Raw genomic sequence first — 13,811 nt, 5'->3', positions numbered from 1 at the left:
GACTGGTTAACAGAAGGCGCACACACGCTCACGTCTCATCACCGGAGGGCCGGACTGACCTGGATGGTGGCGCTGTACTTCTCCAGCGTGTTCTTCATGTCCCGCAGCTGAGACCGGGCTGTGTGCACCTTCTCCTCCAGCTGCTGTTTCCTCTGCTGCCAGTCCTGCAGCTGCGTCACCTCCTTGCTCAGGGCGCTCTCCATCTTATCCAGCTGCACACATCACACACATCTTTAGCTCCCGAGTCTCACTCATTTCAAGCGCAAGCATCTGCTGTAAATAACCATGTGCCATTTTCCACAATCGGAGCATGTACTATGAAGTTACGAGCGAGAATGTGTCAAATTTAGCATCCGTATATGATTCACATATGGGTCTTGAGGGGGCGCTCAAGTTGAGTAAGAACCCTGAAACAATCATGCTTGTGTTCTACTCCTTGAGACCTTTTTTTGGGATTCAACAACAGGGATGCAGGCAGACTACGCCCTGCTCGTATAGAGCAGCCGCGTCCAACGTAATGCCTGTTGGCCTCAAAGGACTTAACTAAAACCAAAAGTTTTCTTTGTGTTAAACTGAAACCAAAAATAAAGATTTAATAACCGAATAATAAATAAATTTGTCACCACACATTAAAGAGCCACAAAAAAAAAATGTAGGGATAAAACTGATACTTTAGATATGAAACAAAGTCTCAGCTTTCAAATTCTGTCAAAGCACAAAGATTATTGTGATTATTGAATGGCAAACAGAACAGATCATTTGGTGACGTTTTGTATCAAATAAAAACAGCACAGACTAAAAGATCAATTCTTGGGATTTAGACTCAATATCGTTAAAAAAAAAAAATCAACATCGTTTATCCCAAAGAAGATAGAGAAATCAACAATGCCAACTCAGCCCTAGTGTGCACTAGCTTGCTACGATAGCCGGTGTTGACTGTGTTCAGAAGCAACACTGGTTAAATCACTTGCCCACCGCGGCACCGCCACCCACCGTCCACTAGAATTTTTATTTTTTTTATAAAATGATTGAGTTCAGTTAGAGAACAGACACTATTAAACTGAACGTGTCTGCTGAATAACCGTGAGCTGAAGGAGTCGCAGCACAGATCAGCAGCAGGAGTCGGATTACATTAATCCCGAGAGTGAGGAGCTCACTGACAAGATGAGGACGGGAGATTTGTGTCAAAGCGAAATGTAAATTTAAGCAAATTTTGTTGTTGTGTTTTTCATTAAGAATAATAGCTAATGAACTCACTATTCAAGCAATCCGTCCCCTAAATTGATGCTAATTTGAAAGTGAAACTAAAATGCGCACGGCCGCACTGGCATTCATTAGCGGTGCGCGTCCACGGCAGAACTGAGACAGCGTTCTTTGGTTCATTCCTATGGCAAGCATTCATTGAAAACGCTCACTCTGCTCCGCACCGTTATGAATGCCCATGCGGACATGCACATTTTAGTTTCACTTTCAAATTAGCCATTTAAGCCCCCCCGCCGGTGATACCGGTATTACCAGTGTTGTTACACGCCGATTAACCGGTGGGAAAATGTCCTCACCGTCACATCCCTAGTGTCCACACAGCTGACAGCTTGGTGAAGGGGAGCAAAAGACCATTATTAAATGTTTAGGGGTGAGCGCTTCTAGTCTGACCTGATCCTGAGTGACATCAGCGCAGACGGAGGAGCCCATCCGGCCCTTCATCACACGCCCTCCTCCTCCGGTCATGGTGCCTGAGGACATCACAAACATGAGCACATCACAAACATGAGCACATCACAAACATGAGCACATCACAAACATGAACACAGCACACCACCGTGATGGTGAGAGAGCGCTCATCCAGACATATCTGCGCAACTTGAAGAAACTATCATAGAAATATTGGTGCGTTCAAGCCACCTCGTAAAGATCGTGAAGCATAGCACACCTGATGCACATTTAATTTTTTAATTTTTTTCTAGAACTAGTTTAAGAACCTTAAACCGACATTTTACTCTGACGAAAGTGACTTGATATATTACACATCTAGAGAGAAATGTTCAAATTCAGCACACAGTTCTCAGTTATAAACCACATCTATCAGATCAAACAGCACTGACGTGGAAACCAGGAGTAACACTGTGCCATGAATGAGCACATCATAGGCTCTTTAGTCCACAAATCACCAACAACATTCACCTGGGATATAATGTAGTAACGCTAACTGTAACCATGGTATTCTCTCAGAAATAGTCAAATGTTTTTACATTATTCATTTCAGGGTTCATGCATACTTTTGGGAGTGAAATTAAAGTACTTTTCAAGTTTTTTTTTAAAGTGCTTCACATTTTCCAGCACTTCAAATCTCTAAATATGATCCAATTTTAATGTTATTTGTAATGCGATGATTTGTAAAACTAACACTTCGTGGCAAACAAACTTTTATTTTTTTTAAAAAGACGTGAAATTTCCACTATAACCAGTAGATGGCAGCAGAGGAGCACTTATTGAGCTATTTCCACTCTCTAATATATGGGGAAAAGTAAGAAAAGTAGAAAAAAAAGAAAAAACACTTCAAATTGTGACTGAATTACACAGAAAGCAAGTAAAGAGCGCTTTTATAATAACTAAAACTATCGGTAAGTTTAGTGTGGTACATTTAATAAGAGTAGAATATACTAAAACTTCCCTATACAAATTAGTTTTTTGCATGTCACTGTTGTCAATAAAAGTTAATTTTATCTACATCTCAATTCAAGTTCAGTGCTTTACTGTCACATTTATGATAAATAAACATGTAATATTATTAGTAAATGCAATTATTAATGCAAAACAATAGTATTGTGATTAACCCTCTGGGGTCGGCAAACGCGCGGGCGTTTTTCAGATCATTTTGAAGTAAACACTTTAGCCAACAACATCCATTAGTCAAAAGTATTGTGGGAATATGTGAAGTTGGTCGTTTGTTGTCTTATATCAGAAAATTTAAGTTTGAGTTTTTTGAAAAACCACGAATAAATAATATTCTCTCAAAAATACATGTTGCTCACATATTATGATAGCCATGTTCGTGCTAAATAGAGTGCAATTACACCTTTGCCATTAATATGTTTATAAGCAACTGAAAAAAATACAAATATCAGGGCATGTCAAAACATCTCAAGGACCCCAAAAACACCTTAGACCCCAGAGGGTTAAATTACTTTTTTTTAATATTTCCCCAGAATATACACATTCAGTCGGGGGGAGGGAACCGGATCGTTGTGGGCTGATGGCCAGGATGTGTGTGTGTGTGTGTGTGTGTAAGCTCACCGGCCTGCTCGATGATCTGGCCCTGCAGCGTGACCACCCTCCAGCGCTTGTTCTTCTGGAACGCCACTCGCGTGGCCTGCTCCAGGTCTCCGGCCACCAGCGTGTCCCTGAGGGCGAAGTAGAAGGCCGGCCGCACGCTCTCGTCCTTCACACGCACCATGTCAAACAGACGAGGGATGTTCTCCGGGGTGGAGATGGAGCCCATGCTCTGCTGCCACACTTTCATCTGCACAACAACACCACACAGCATCACTGCTGGACACACAGGACAAGACTTCCCATGTACCGTGACAAAGGGGTTCTGCAAGGCAATACGAGTCTGGTACTGGCACATCTTAGTCATGAGGTTTAGAAGGAACAGCACAGCCACACGTCAATTCTCCCACCTTGTCCAGACCGATGAAAGTGGCCACACCGATGTTCTGGGCCTTCAGAAACGTGACACACTTCTGCGCCGTGTCTATGGTGTCCACTAAAATATTATCCAGCGAGCCACAGCTGGAGGAGATGGCGACGTCATACTTCTCATCAATGGCTCCCAGATCACCCTGTTGAGACACAGCATAAAATGATTAGTTGGCTGCAGGGTTTGAAATGAACACCCGCCAAACGGTAGTGTAGTAGTGTACCACTGTTCCTTTACCTTTGAACTTCCAACGGTGTCTCTAGGGACATTTAGTGTCTTCATCTTTTTGTATCCAGTTCCTTGTTTGTGAAGGGCGATGAAATCTAATCTTCTCTTAACTTTTTGGACCCTTCTTTTGACTGTCATATTTGACTGCATGTTAGAAATATGGCTCTTAACAAGCCTAGCCAGTTCAGATATTTCACGTGTTCTAGCTCAAGCACACCTGGTGCAACTAATGAAGCCCTTGATTCCATTACTGTTGTTTGATTTGTTCAATGCAAACAGCTGAAAGTCTGTACATTTTGCCAATAAACCTGATTTGCAATGGGGGTTGTATAATTTCAATTGCAACTGTAATATATATATATAAGCGGTGGCAGTTAGTCTGGTTTATTTCTTCTTTGGCTAGAAGAAGTTCTGAATGGCCGGTGAGTGAAAAAGTGGATGTCAAACCCTGGCGGGCTGAGGTGAAAGCGAGCGCACGTACCAGCCGTCCCAGGATGCCCGTGATCTTGCCCGAGCGCTTCTGCTGCATGAGGGCGTCCAGCACTTTGCTGCGGCTGCGGTTGCTGGACAGAGAGCTCTTGGCTTCAGACACCTTCTGTCTCAGGTCCCCGACCTGCGCTCGCTTCTGCCGGTCCTGCTCAGAGATCTGCTCCAGCTCCTGCTCGTCCTGAAACACACAGCTTCAGTTTACAATCAAAGCCACGCAGATCCATCGGTTCAGCTCAGCTCAGTTTATTTCTAAAGCACATTTATTGACAGCAACAAGACTGACCAAAGTGCTGTACAATACAAAACAAAAAGACCATAAGATAACAGATACATGGAAACGGAGAAGAACAGAAAGACATTACAATGTATTAAAAGCCAATCGTTGTGAGGGATTATAGAGGAGTAAAATAGACTGTGATGGCTCCGTTTAATTATGTAGAGATTTATAGACCAGTAACAGGATTTTAAACTTAAGTTTAGAATTAACTGGCAACCAATGTAGATCTTTCAGAAGGGGAGTGACGTGTGTAAATTGTTTACATCCTTTCAAAAATCAATGATTTCTGATTGAAGAATCAATGATCACCTTTGAACCAATTGTAAATGAGAATTGATATACCATAGTAGATGGAGTTGCAATAATCCAGTCTAGTTGTAATAAAAGCATGGATTGTGACTTCAAGAGACTTCATATAGAAACAGCTTACATTAGCAAGCAAGCGGATATGAAAGAACCTACAACCAATCACAGAGCTAAAATGTTAATTAAACTAAAGGGAATAGTTGAACTCCACACCCAAATTCCCCACAAAAGAAGAAGCAAAAGGTTGTAGATATCCCAGATCGATCTTGTTACTTCCTGGAGAAACAGAGGGGCCAAAAACAATCACCTCGGTTTTATCTGCATTAAAAAAAGGGATGTTTTTATAAAGCCAACACTTGATCCATCACGTCCACCTGTTGTTGTTCTGCATCCATTTCATCAGCTGCTTTTCTAGGGTTGATCACAAAACACTTCCACAAAGTCTCACAAGTCACGTGACCACTGCTACCAGAGCTAAGAGTTCCCGCTCTTCACCTTCTGGAGCTGCTCCTCACACGGCGGGATCTTGACGTGCAGGTCCTTGATGGCGGCTCTCCTGTCTCTCAGCGTGGTGATGGCCTCCTGCAGGGCGTTCTGGGCCTGGCTGAGCTGGCTCAGCGCCGTGTTGTGCTGACTCAGGTAGATGTCCAGCTCAGACTGGGCCACGTCCATCCGCGAGCGCGTCTCGTTCACCGCCTTGCTCAGCTCCAGCAGCTCCTGCTCCTTCTTCTGCAGGGACACCACACACACAAGCAAACACTGAGAACTGAACCGCTATGAGCAATCTAGGCACAAACAATCACAGTGCCATTTATTATAAACATGCCTCCAATCAGGCCACGAGCTACTGGCAGCACGAGATACCTTTATAAAGCCCATTTCTCAAATGGCTTTCTCAATTTCTTACATTTAATCAAATTAAATAAGACACAATAGGACAGTTACCAGTCAAATGAAATCAGTATTGACTGTTTAATGCAGCTCAATGTGTTAAACCGGCAGCTACAAATGCAGAAATAATGTTATGATGTTTTAAACATAAAAATTAGAAATGATTTAAAAAATAAAAGATAGTTTAACAGTGAAAGTAGGTGTCAGGAAGCCACTGCTAATGAGTGAATGTGATGATAAACCACTGAACAGTTTTCAGAGCTGCAGGCGTGAGTACCTATATTGAGCAGCTCTTAAAGTGACAGCGGCCTGATATCCCTGATGCGTCTCTATTATAACACCAATCAAACAGCAAGAGAGAAAATTAATTTGTTCCCGACTGAATAACTTTAGTAACTATATTTGTAAAGTATATTTTATTTATAAAGTGCAGTGTTATTTTACATTTGATTAGTTTGTGTACATGAAAATCTTAAAACCCTGTTTATTTCTATAGTATCTTTGATTGCAAATTTATTATTTGTTCTTTTTTAATTTCAGAGTGTTTATTGTCTTTAATAATGTTTGACATGTATATATGTTAGGCTGGTTATTTTCCTGTGGTATCTTTAAACTGAACGTTCCTTGTGTGAGTGATCTTCAGCCTGTTGACTTTTGTTCATGATATTCAGATACACGTAAATGTTTTGCAATTTAGACTAAATGTGAAAAATATCTTTTTTTTTTTTTTTGCCTTATTGGAATTAAAATTAGGAATCGATAAGAATCAGAATCATTAACTCAAGTGACAACCAAACTCCTCTCTCTCGTTCAGCACCACTGCAAATGAACGCGCTCTGTGCATGTGTTGCTGGCCGCTAACTGCAGCGCAGACGTCCCGCGCACAGACTGGCGTACCTGCTTGTCGTCCTGCAGGCCGCTGGTCTCCTCCTTCAGGCTCTCCATCACCAGCGCCAGCTTGTGCTCCTCCTGCAGCTTCTGCTCCTCCAGCTGCTGCTTCTGCGCAGACGCCTGCGTGATGATGCTCTCGCTGCTGGCAGGAACACCCCTCAGCTCCTCCAGCTGCACACACACACACACACACACACACACACACACACACACACACACACACACACACGATCATCAGGACCAAAGCCACGGCAGAACTGCAGCCCACAGCGGTGATTCGAGAACGGATCTGTGGCTTACACGACCCGTTCACAAATCCCTTGCTTCATTACTGAATGAGTGACTCGAAGACTCACTCGTAAACACAGTGACTTACAGCCACCTATTGGCGATTTTAATTTAATATTCAAAAGTATCACTTAGTTTTTAACATCATTGCATATTTATTGAACATTGTTTTATTTAAAGCATTATTTATTTTATAAAAAGGCATTTATAAAGGTAAAGAATTAACTGGAAAACTGTATTAAAGGGGGCAAATAATCAGTTTCAGGAAATCTGCATTGGGTTCTATGGCAATGCCGTTGCGTTGGTAGGAATACGACAACAACCACCGCAACACGGAGGGTTTGCAATAGGGATGGGACGGTATGAAAATTTCATATCACGATTATAGTGACCAAAATTATCGTGATTATCAATATTATCATGGTTTTGTTAAAACGAGATGAAAGTGTTCACAAATAACTGATGCTCACACTGAAAACATTTCAACAAGTTTTATATTTGAAAATCCACAAACAAAAAATAAAATAACTTTTTAAGCAAGATTCTATTCTGTGTCGTTTCCTTCCTTCCATTTAGTTAATGTACACAACTCATTTAGACGCTAGAACTGGTGCCGGTGCGGTGAGATGGACATGCTCGGCCAGATTCGGCTTGGAGTCGTGCATCTTCGGATACGGAGCCGCGCGCGCGGTTACAAATAACAGCCGTGCACACCGCCACGCGAAATTGGGCCTTGTACACCCAACGCGCATGAACGCTCACACGCAATGACGACATTTTTGCCGCGTACACCTTCACGCTCGTGCGTTCGCAAATAATGCTGGATTTTCAGTTTTATAGCTGATTGTCTTATTCTGTTTACATCTTACTTTACACACTTCAGGGCAGACTGTCAGCTGCTCAGGGGAGAGACTGTAGAGGACACAGACTGAGACACGCACAATACAAATAATTGCCTTCTGCATTTTTGTTTTGCTTGTCATGCCCTCCATTGTACCGAACTCGTACCGAACCGTGGCTTCAGTGAACCGTTGCACCCCTAACTGACAGACACAGACCAGCTTACTTTTGATATTAACCCTCTGGGCTTCTTCGTAAATGGGTTACACTTAGCTTCCTCCCGGTCAAAAACGGACGAAGCCTTAAAATTTAACTTTACTTTTTCCCAGGATAACCAATCAAATATTTTTTTGTTCTATAATATTTTCTGATTATTATTTAGAATTTTTAGAATTTTTTATGATACTTTGCATTAATTATATAATTTTTATGAGCTATTTTTTCCACTAGAATTAATATATATATATATATGTGTTTTTTTTATTTTTTTTTATAAATACAACATTTCCTATTAAAATAGAGTGCAGGCCTTTAAAATAAAACATTTTAAGTGAGTAAAGCGCCATCCAGTGGCGTTATTAAACATTAATGTGTGTAATGTCATGCAACCGCCTGTAGGCTAATAGGCCTATATAGCTCCCTATAGAGATGCTTTTTGATTCCCATTGTTATTTGTTAGGCATTATTTCTCCATTTTATTCTTTTTTTTTGTTTAGATATATATTTAGACATTCTCAAAGACTACTTTTTGATATTTTTGTTAGATAAGTATCAGGTTTTGCATTATGATTACAATCAAACAATAACATTTGGTTAGAAAGGGAACACAATGCAAGAATTTTTGTTACTCAGTATTTGACAATTACAAAATCTAACAAAATAAGGGATGGATAGTGATAATTCAAAACACTTTATACAGACATTTTGCAATTAAATTAATTATTGGTATTTTATTCAGTTTAACCCCTTAAGCCCTGAAGGCATTTTTAGAGTTGTTTTGTCTAAATGACACACACAAAAGTAAAGACTCATAACTCCAAAACTATAACAAGGAGAGTCAAAAGGTAGGTATCGTTTGATAGAACACTTTTCAAATATTTTGAAAATATTTAATATATATATAATATAATTACATTACATTTGGACATTCTCCTGCCGAGAAACTGCTGATAAAAGACAAAAAATATATATAATTTTTATTATGATTTTGCATATCTTTCTTGTTTGACATGCAATAACTCGGGAAGGAAATACGGTACGGGGAAGATAATTTTTTGGCGAAGTTCCCCTAAGTGTGAGCTGTATCTGGATCAAATTTTGTGGTGATCGCATTAAGTACTCAAAAGTTACTGTATTTGGAACAAAGGTAGCCTTTTTGTTTAGTCCTCACCCATTTGGAAGGCAATAAAAAAAAATTTTCTCAGTGACATACACAGAATTAAAGACTCATAACTTCAAAACTATAGCAAGGAGAATCAAAAGGTAGGTATCGTTTGAAAGAACACTTTTCATGTTTTTTGAAAATATAAATTACATTACATTTGGATATTCACCTGCCGAGAAACTGCTGATAAAAGACAAAAAATATATATAATTGTTATTATTAATTTGCATATCTTTCATATTTGTCATGGAATAACTCAGGAAGGAAAAAAGGTAAGAGGAAAATCATTTTTTGGTGAAGTCCCTCTATATGTAAGCTGCATCTGGATAAAATTTTGTGGTGATTGGATAAAGGAATCAAAAGTTACAGCATTTGGAACCAAGATAGCCTTTTTGTTCAGCCCTTGACGCCCCCTCATGGGCATTTTTAAAATTGTTTCTCCATTAGGAATATCTTGTCATAAAAGCAATGGATTGTTAATTTTGGGGTAATTTTAATTGTAATAATATGCTGTAAAAAATTAAGTGCTATTTTCAACGATCTGTGAATGTTTCGTGAACGGTATGATGTTTTTGACACATTGCAGTACATAGTATAAAAAAGTATTTTATAGATTATGGGGGAAAAAAATCTATTTATCAGCAAATAACTTCGCAATACTTAGGATTTTCTCAAATTGGCTACATTCACTGTAAAGTTCAGACTCTAAGCTTTCAAATGAGACCTATTTTGTGTTAATCAAGGCAATATGTTTGAAAAATATGGTAATTCATATTTTCGCAGCTTAGTGGCGCCCGCGGGGCGGTACAGTCCAGTTTAGCGTGACTAGTCAGCTCTCTTTCAGAGTTGATCGAAGTGGTTAGATGCTTTAAAAAGCTGAGATTCTAAGCTTTAAGATGATACATATGTTGTGTTATTCCAAGTTTAAAAACGAGCACGGACGGCTCCGGGAAAATTGGAAAACACATTGCACCCCGGAAAGGTGAGAGATTTGTTTTGTAGCCAAGTATGCATCATTTCGTGAGGAATATCTCATGATCAATGCAATTGATTATGTTATGTTTGGTCTCTTTGTAATCGTGAGAATCTGCTGTCAATAAAGTTGTTCGATTTTTCACAATCCATGCATGTTTCATGGAGCTGAAACGTCACATCAAAACAACATAGCATCACTGCTACTACTACTTTATTGGTGCGCCTGTCCAACTTCATGTGTTAGAAGTCCATGAGGAATATCTTTAGATCTGAGTGATGGATTATGGTGAGTTTGGGCTCTTTTTATTCTTAACAATCTGCTGTAAATAATGATGTGCCATTTTCCACAATGTATGCATGCTTCATTGAGTTATGAGTTAAAATGCGACATCAGTGATCCATCTATATACAAGGCTCTGTGTGCGTCTGTGGGGGTTCGAGTGTTACAACTCCATTAAGAATATCTTTTGATCTGAAATATGGATTATGCTGAGTTTGGGCTCTTTTTAATCGTGAGAGTCTGCTGAAAATAATGATGTGCAATTGTTTACGATCTGTGCATGCTTCATGAAGTTATAAGCGTAAACAAAACTCGAGTGCTTCATGAGTATATTCTTGGCTAGGGGCGTCTGTGGTATTTTCTTGTTTTAGAACTCCATGAGAAATATCTTTAGTTCTGAGTGATGGATTATGTTGAGTTTGGGCTCATTGTAATCGTAAGCATCTGCTGAAAATTATGATGTGTAATATTTAACAATCGGAGCATTTTTCATGAAGTTACGAGCGGAAATGTGTCTAAAATTCAGCATCCATATGTGGTTTACACATGGGTCTCTTGAGGGGCTTCTTTTACAAAACCTCACTCAAGTTTTTCTCAAGTAAAAAGCCTGCAACAATTATGCTTGTTGTATTCTACTCATCGAGACCTTTCAGATGACATATGACACATGACTATCTGAGCTGTATGATGTATTTGACATATTGCAGTATGTAGTACAAAAAAGTATTTGATAAATTATGAAAACAATTTTTTTCTATTTATCAGCAAATAACTCAGCACTACTTAGGAGTTTATCAAATTGGCTACATTCATTGTAAATTTCAGACTCTAAGCTTTCAAATGACACCCATTTTAAGTTGATCAAGGTAATATTTTTGAATAATATTATGATTATTTTCTTCGCAGCTAGGTGGCGCCTGTGGGGTGGTACACTCCGTTTTAGAGGGATTACTCAGCACTCGTTAGGAGTTGATCAAAATGATTAGATGCATTAAAAAGCTGAGATTCTAAGCTTTAAAATGATACCTATTATGTGTTGTTCTATTCCGTGGTTTGTATTTTCTTTTCATTTTCTTTTGCATATTCTCAAAATTTGCTGTTGCAGTCTTACCAGTTAATTTCTCTGTGTGTGTGTGTGTTTGTGTCCATGGGTGTGTGTGTGTTGGGGGGTGGGTGTCTTATTTGCACTCTTGATATTCTAGAGTGTCACTCCTTCATTGCTGCACACTTTTTTTCTGCACAGTGGCTGATTTGTAGTTTGTACCACCAAAAGTTTCTCTGAGTTTTCCTATTTTTTCGCATTTCCCATTCATTTCCTATGGCGGTCATTTTTGACCGGGAGGAAGCTAAGTGTGACTATTTTTTTTACGACCCTTTAACATGGACGAATCATCTCCTTGATTTTTTTTATGTGTTCACATAGGTAATACAACAAAAGTCACCAAGTTTCATCCCATTCCGATGAAGCAAAAAAAAATTTAAAATTAAAAATGTAAACGTTTTCGGTCATTTTCGGACGAAGAAGCCCAGAGGGTTAAACATATTAAAGTCTCACCTTTCAAATTTGGTCATTTCTTTAAAAGAAATTTAAACAAATAGCGTTTTGTGGCTCTTTAATGTGTGTGTCAGATCGCTGTGTCGCCTCAGTTAAAGCCGCTCGTGAACCGATCATCTCTTCCTTCTAGTTCCTTTATAGCATCAAATAAACATGAATGAACATCAGAAGGAATGTTGTTTTAACCGCGGAAAGGCGTCAGTACACTCCGCTTCTCAAGCTCAAATCCTCCCATGTTAATCTACTTACTCTCCTGACTGCTTTGTCCGACAAAAATGGCAGATGGCGAAGTATGATTGGTCAGATCACCTGTCAATCAAGCTCCCTGCGAAGGGTCAATTGGATTAGCATAAAACCGAATTTGACGGTGGGACCTGGAGCGTGTGAAGCACCCGAGCTGTATTTGCGGAGCACAGGTGTGTGTGTGTGTGTGTGTGAAGAACCCGAGCCGTATTCGCGGAGGACAGGAGTGTGTGTGTGTGTGTGTGTGTGTGAAGCACCCGAGCTGTATTTGCGGAGAACAGGTGTGTGTGTGTGAAGCACCCGAGCTGTATTTGCGGAGCACAGGTGTGTGTGTGTGTGTGTGTGTGATGCACCCGAGCTGTATTTGCGGAGCACAGGGGTGTGTGTGTGTGTGTGTGTGTGTGTGTGTGTGTAACACCCGAGCTGTATTTGCGGAGCACAGGAGTGTGTGTGTGTGTGTGTGTGTGAAGCACCCGAGCTGTATTCGCGGAGCACAGGAGTGTGTGTGTGTGTGTGTGAAGCACCCGAGCTGTATTTGCGGAGCACAGGTGTGTGTGTGTGTGTGTGTGTAGCACCCGAGCTGTATTTGCGGAGCACAGGTGTGTGTGTGTGTGTGTGTGTGTGTGTGTGTGTGTGTGTGTGTGTGTGTGAAGCACCCGAGCTGTATTCGCGGAGCACAGGTGTGTGTGTGTGTAGCACCCGAGCTGTATTTGCGGAGCACAGGTGTGTGTGTGTGTGTGTGTGTGTGTGTGTGAAGCACCCGAGCTGTATTCGCGGAGCACAGGTGTGTGTGTGTGTAGCACCCGAGCTGTATTTGCGGAGCACAGGTGTGTGTGTGTGTGTGTGTGTAGCACCCGAGCTGTATTTGCGGAGCACAGGAGTGTGTGTCGCGCTCACCTTCTCCTGGTCTTTCTGAAGCTGTTTCTGCTGCTTCTTGGTTTTGCTCTTGGTGTGTTTGAGCTTCTCGCGCACCTCCACGTCCTGCAGGTCCAGCTGGGTAAACTTCTCCTTCTGACTCTCTATGAACTTGGTCAGCTTGGTCAATTTCCTTCAGAGGAAAAACAACATGAGCTCGACGCACACCTTGGAAATAGTATCGCCATCGGCTAGTACATTTGTTTGGTTACTCGCTAGACTGATGTACTTTTTTACACACATATATACATAATATATATATAAAACTTTAACTAAACTTAGGACTAGTGGTGGTGCTTAAGATATTGTTGGTCATTCAGCGTTTCTGTAAAAATAAATGTATAATACTAATCGATAATAGTAATTATTATTAAAAGATATTAATACCACTACTAATAGCAGTCCACAACGCACTAAGCACTGATGAGCTGAACGCATTAGCCAATGGCTAATGATAGACGTTATTTAGTGGCCCAGAGTGAAGATGTATTGGCATATGCGAGTGATTTGCTCAGGCTGTGAGCAGTGTGTGGCACCGGTGACTATCAG

The 13,811-nt window shown here is 40.5% G+C and overlaps 1 protein-coding gene across 1 annotated transcript in view; it reads right to left on the bottom strand.

The window, feature by feature from the left end:
- The window catches only part of smc4 (structural maintenance of chromosomes 4), a 55,199-nt gene that overhangs the window by 14,512 nt on the left and 26,876 nt on the right, over positions 1-13,811 (bottom strand). The window contains exons 8-15 of the mRNA XM_079609008.1: positions 13,245-13,395; positions 6,789-6,953; positions 5,496-5,729; positions 4,410-4,595; positions 3,681-3,842; positions 3,295-3,520; positions 1,654-1,733; positions 60-212 (exon numbers count right to left, since the gene is read on the bottom strand). Coding sequence (XP_079465134.1) covers positions 60-212; positions 1,654-1,733; positions 3,295-3,520; positions 3,681-3,842; positions 4,410-4,595; positions 5,496-5,729; positions 6,789-6,953; positions 13,245-13,395 — 1,357 coding nt within the window. The remainder of the gene's footprint in view (positions 1-59; positions 213-1,653; positions 1,734-3,294; positions 3,521-3,680; positions 3,843-4,409; positions 4,596-5,495; positions 5,730-6,788; positions 6,954-13,244; positions 13,396-13,811) is intronic.

Source organism: Phoxinus phoxinus (assembly GCF_949152265.1).
Source record: "Phoxinus phoxinus genome assembly, chromosome: 4".
In the NCBI taxonomy this organism is placed as follows: Eukaryota; Metazoa; Chordata; class Actinopteri; order Cypriniformes; family Leuciscidae; genus Phoxinus; species Phoxinus phoxinus.
Note: the sequence above shows the minus strand (reverse complement) of the source record. Positions and strands in the feature narration are given on the sequence as shown.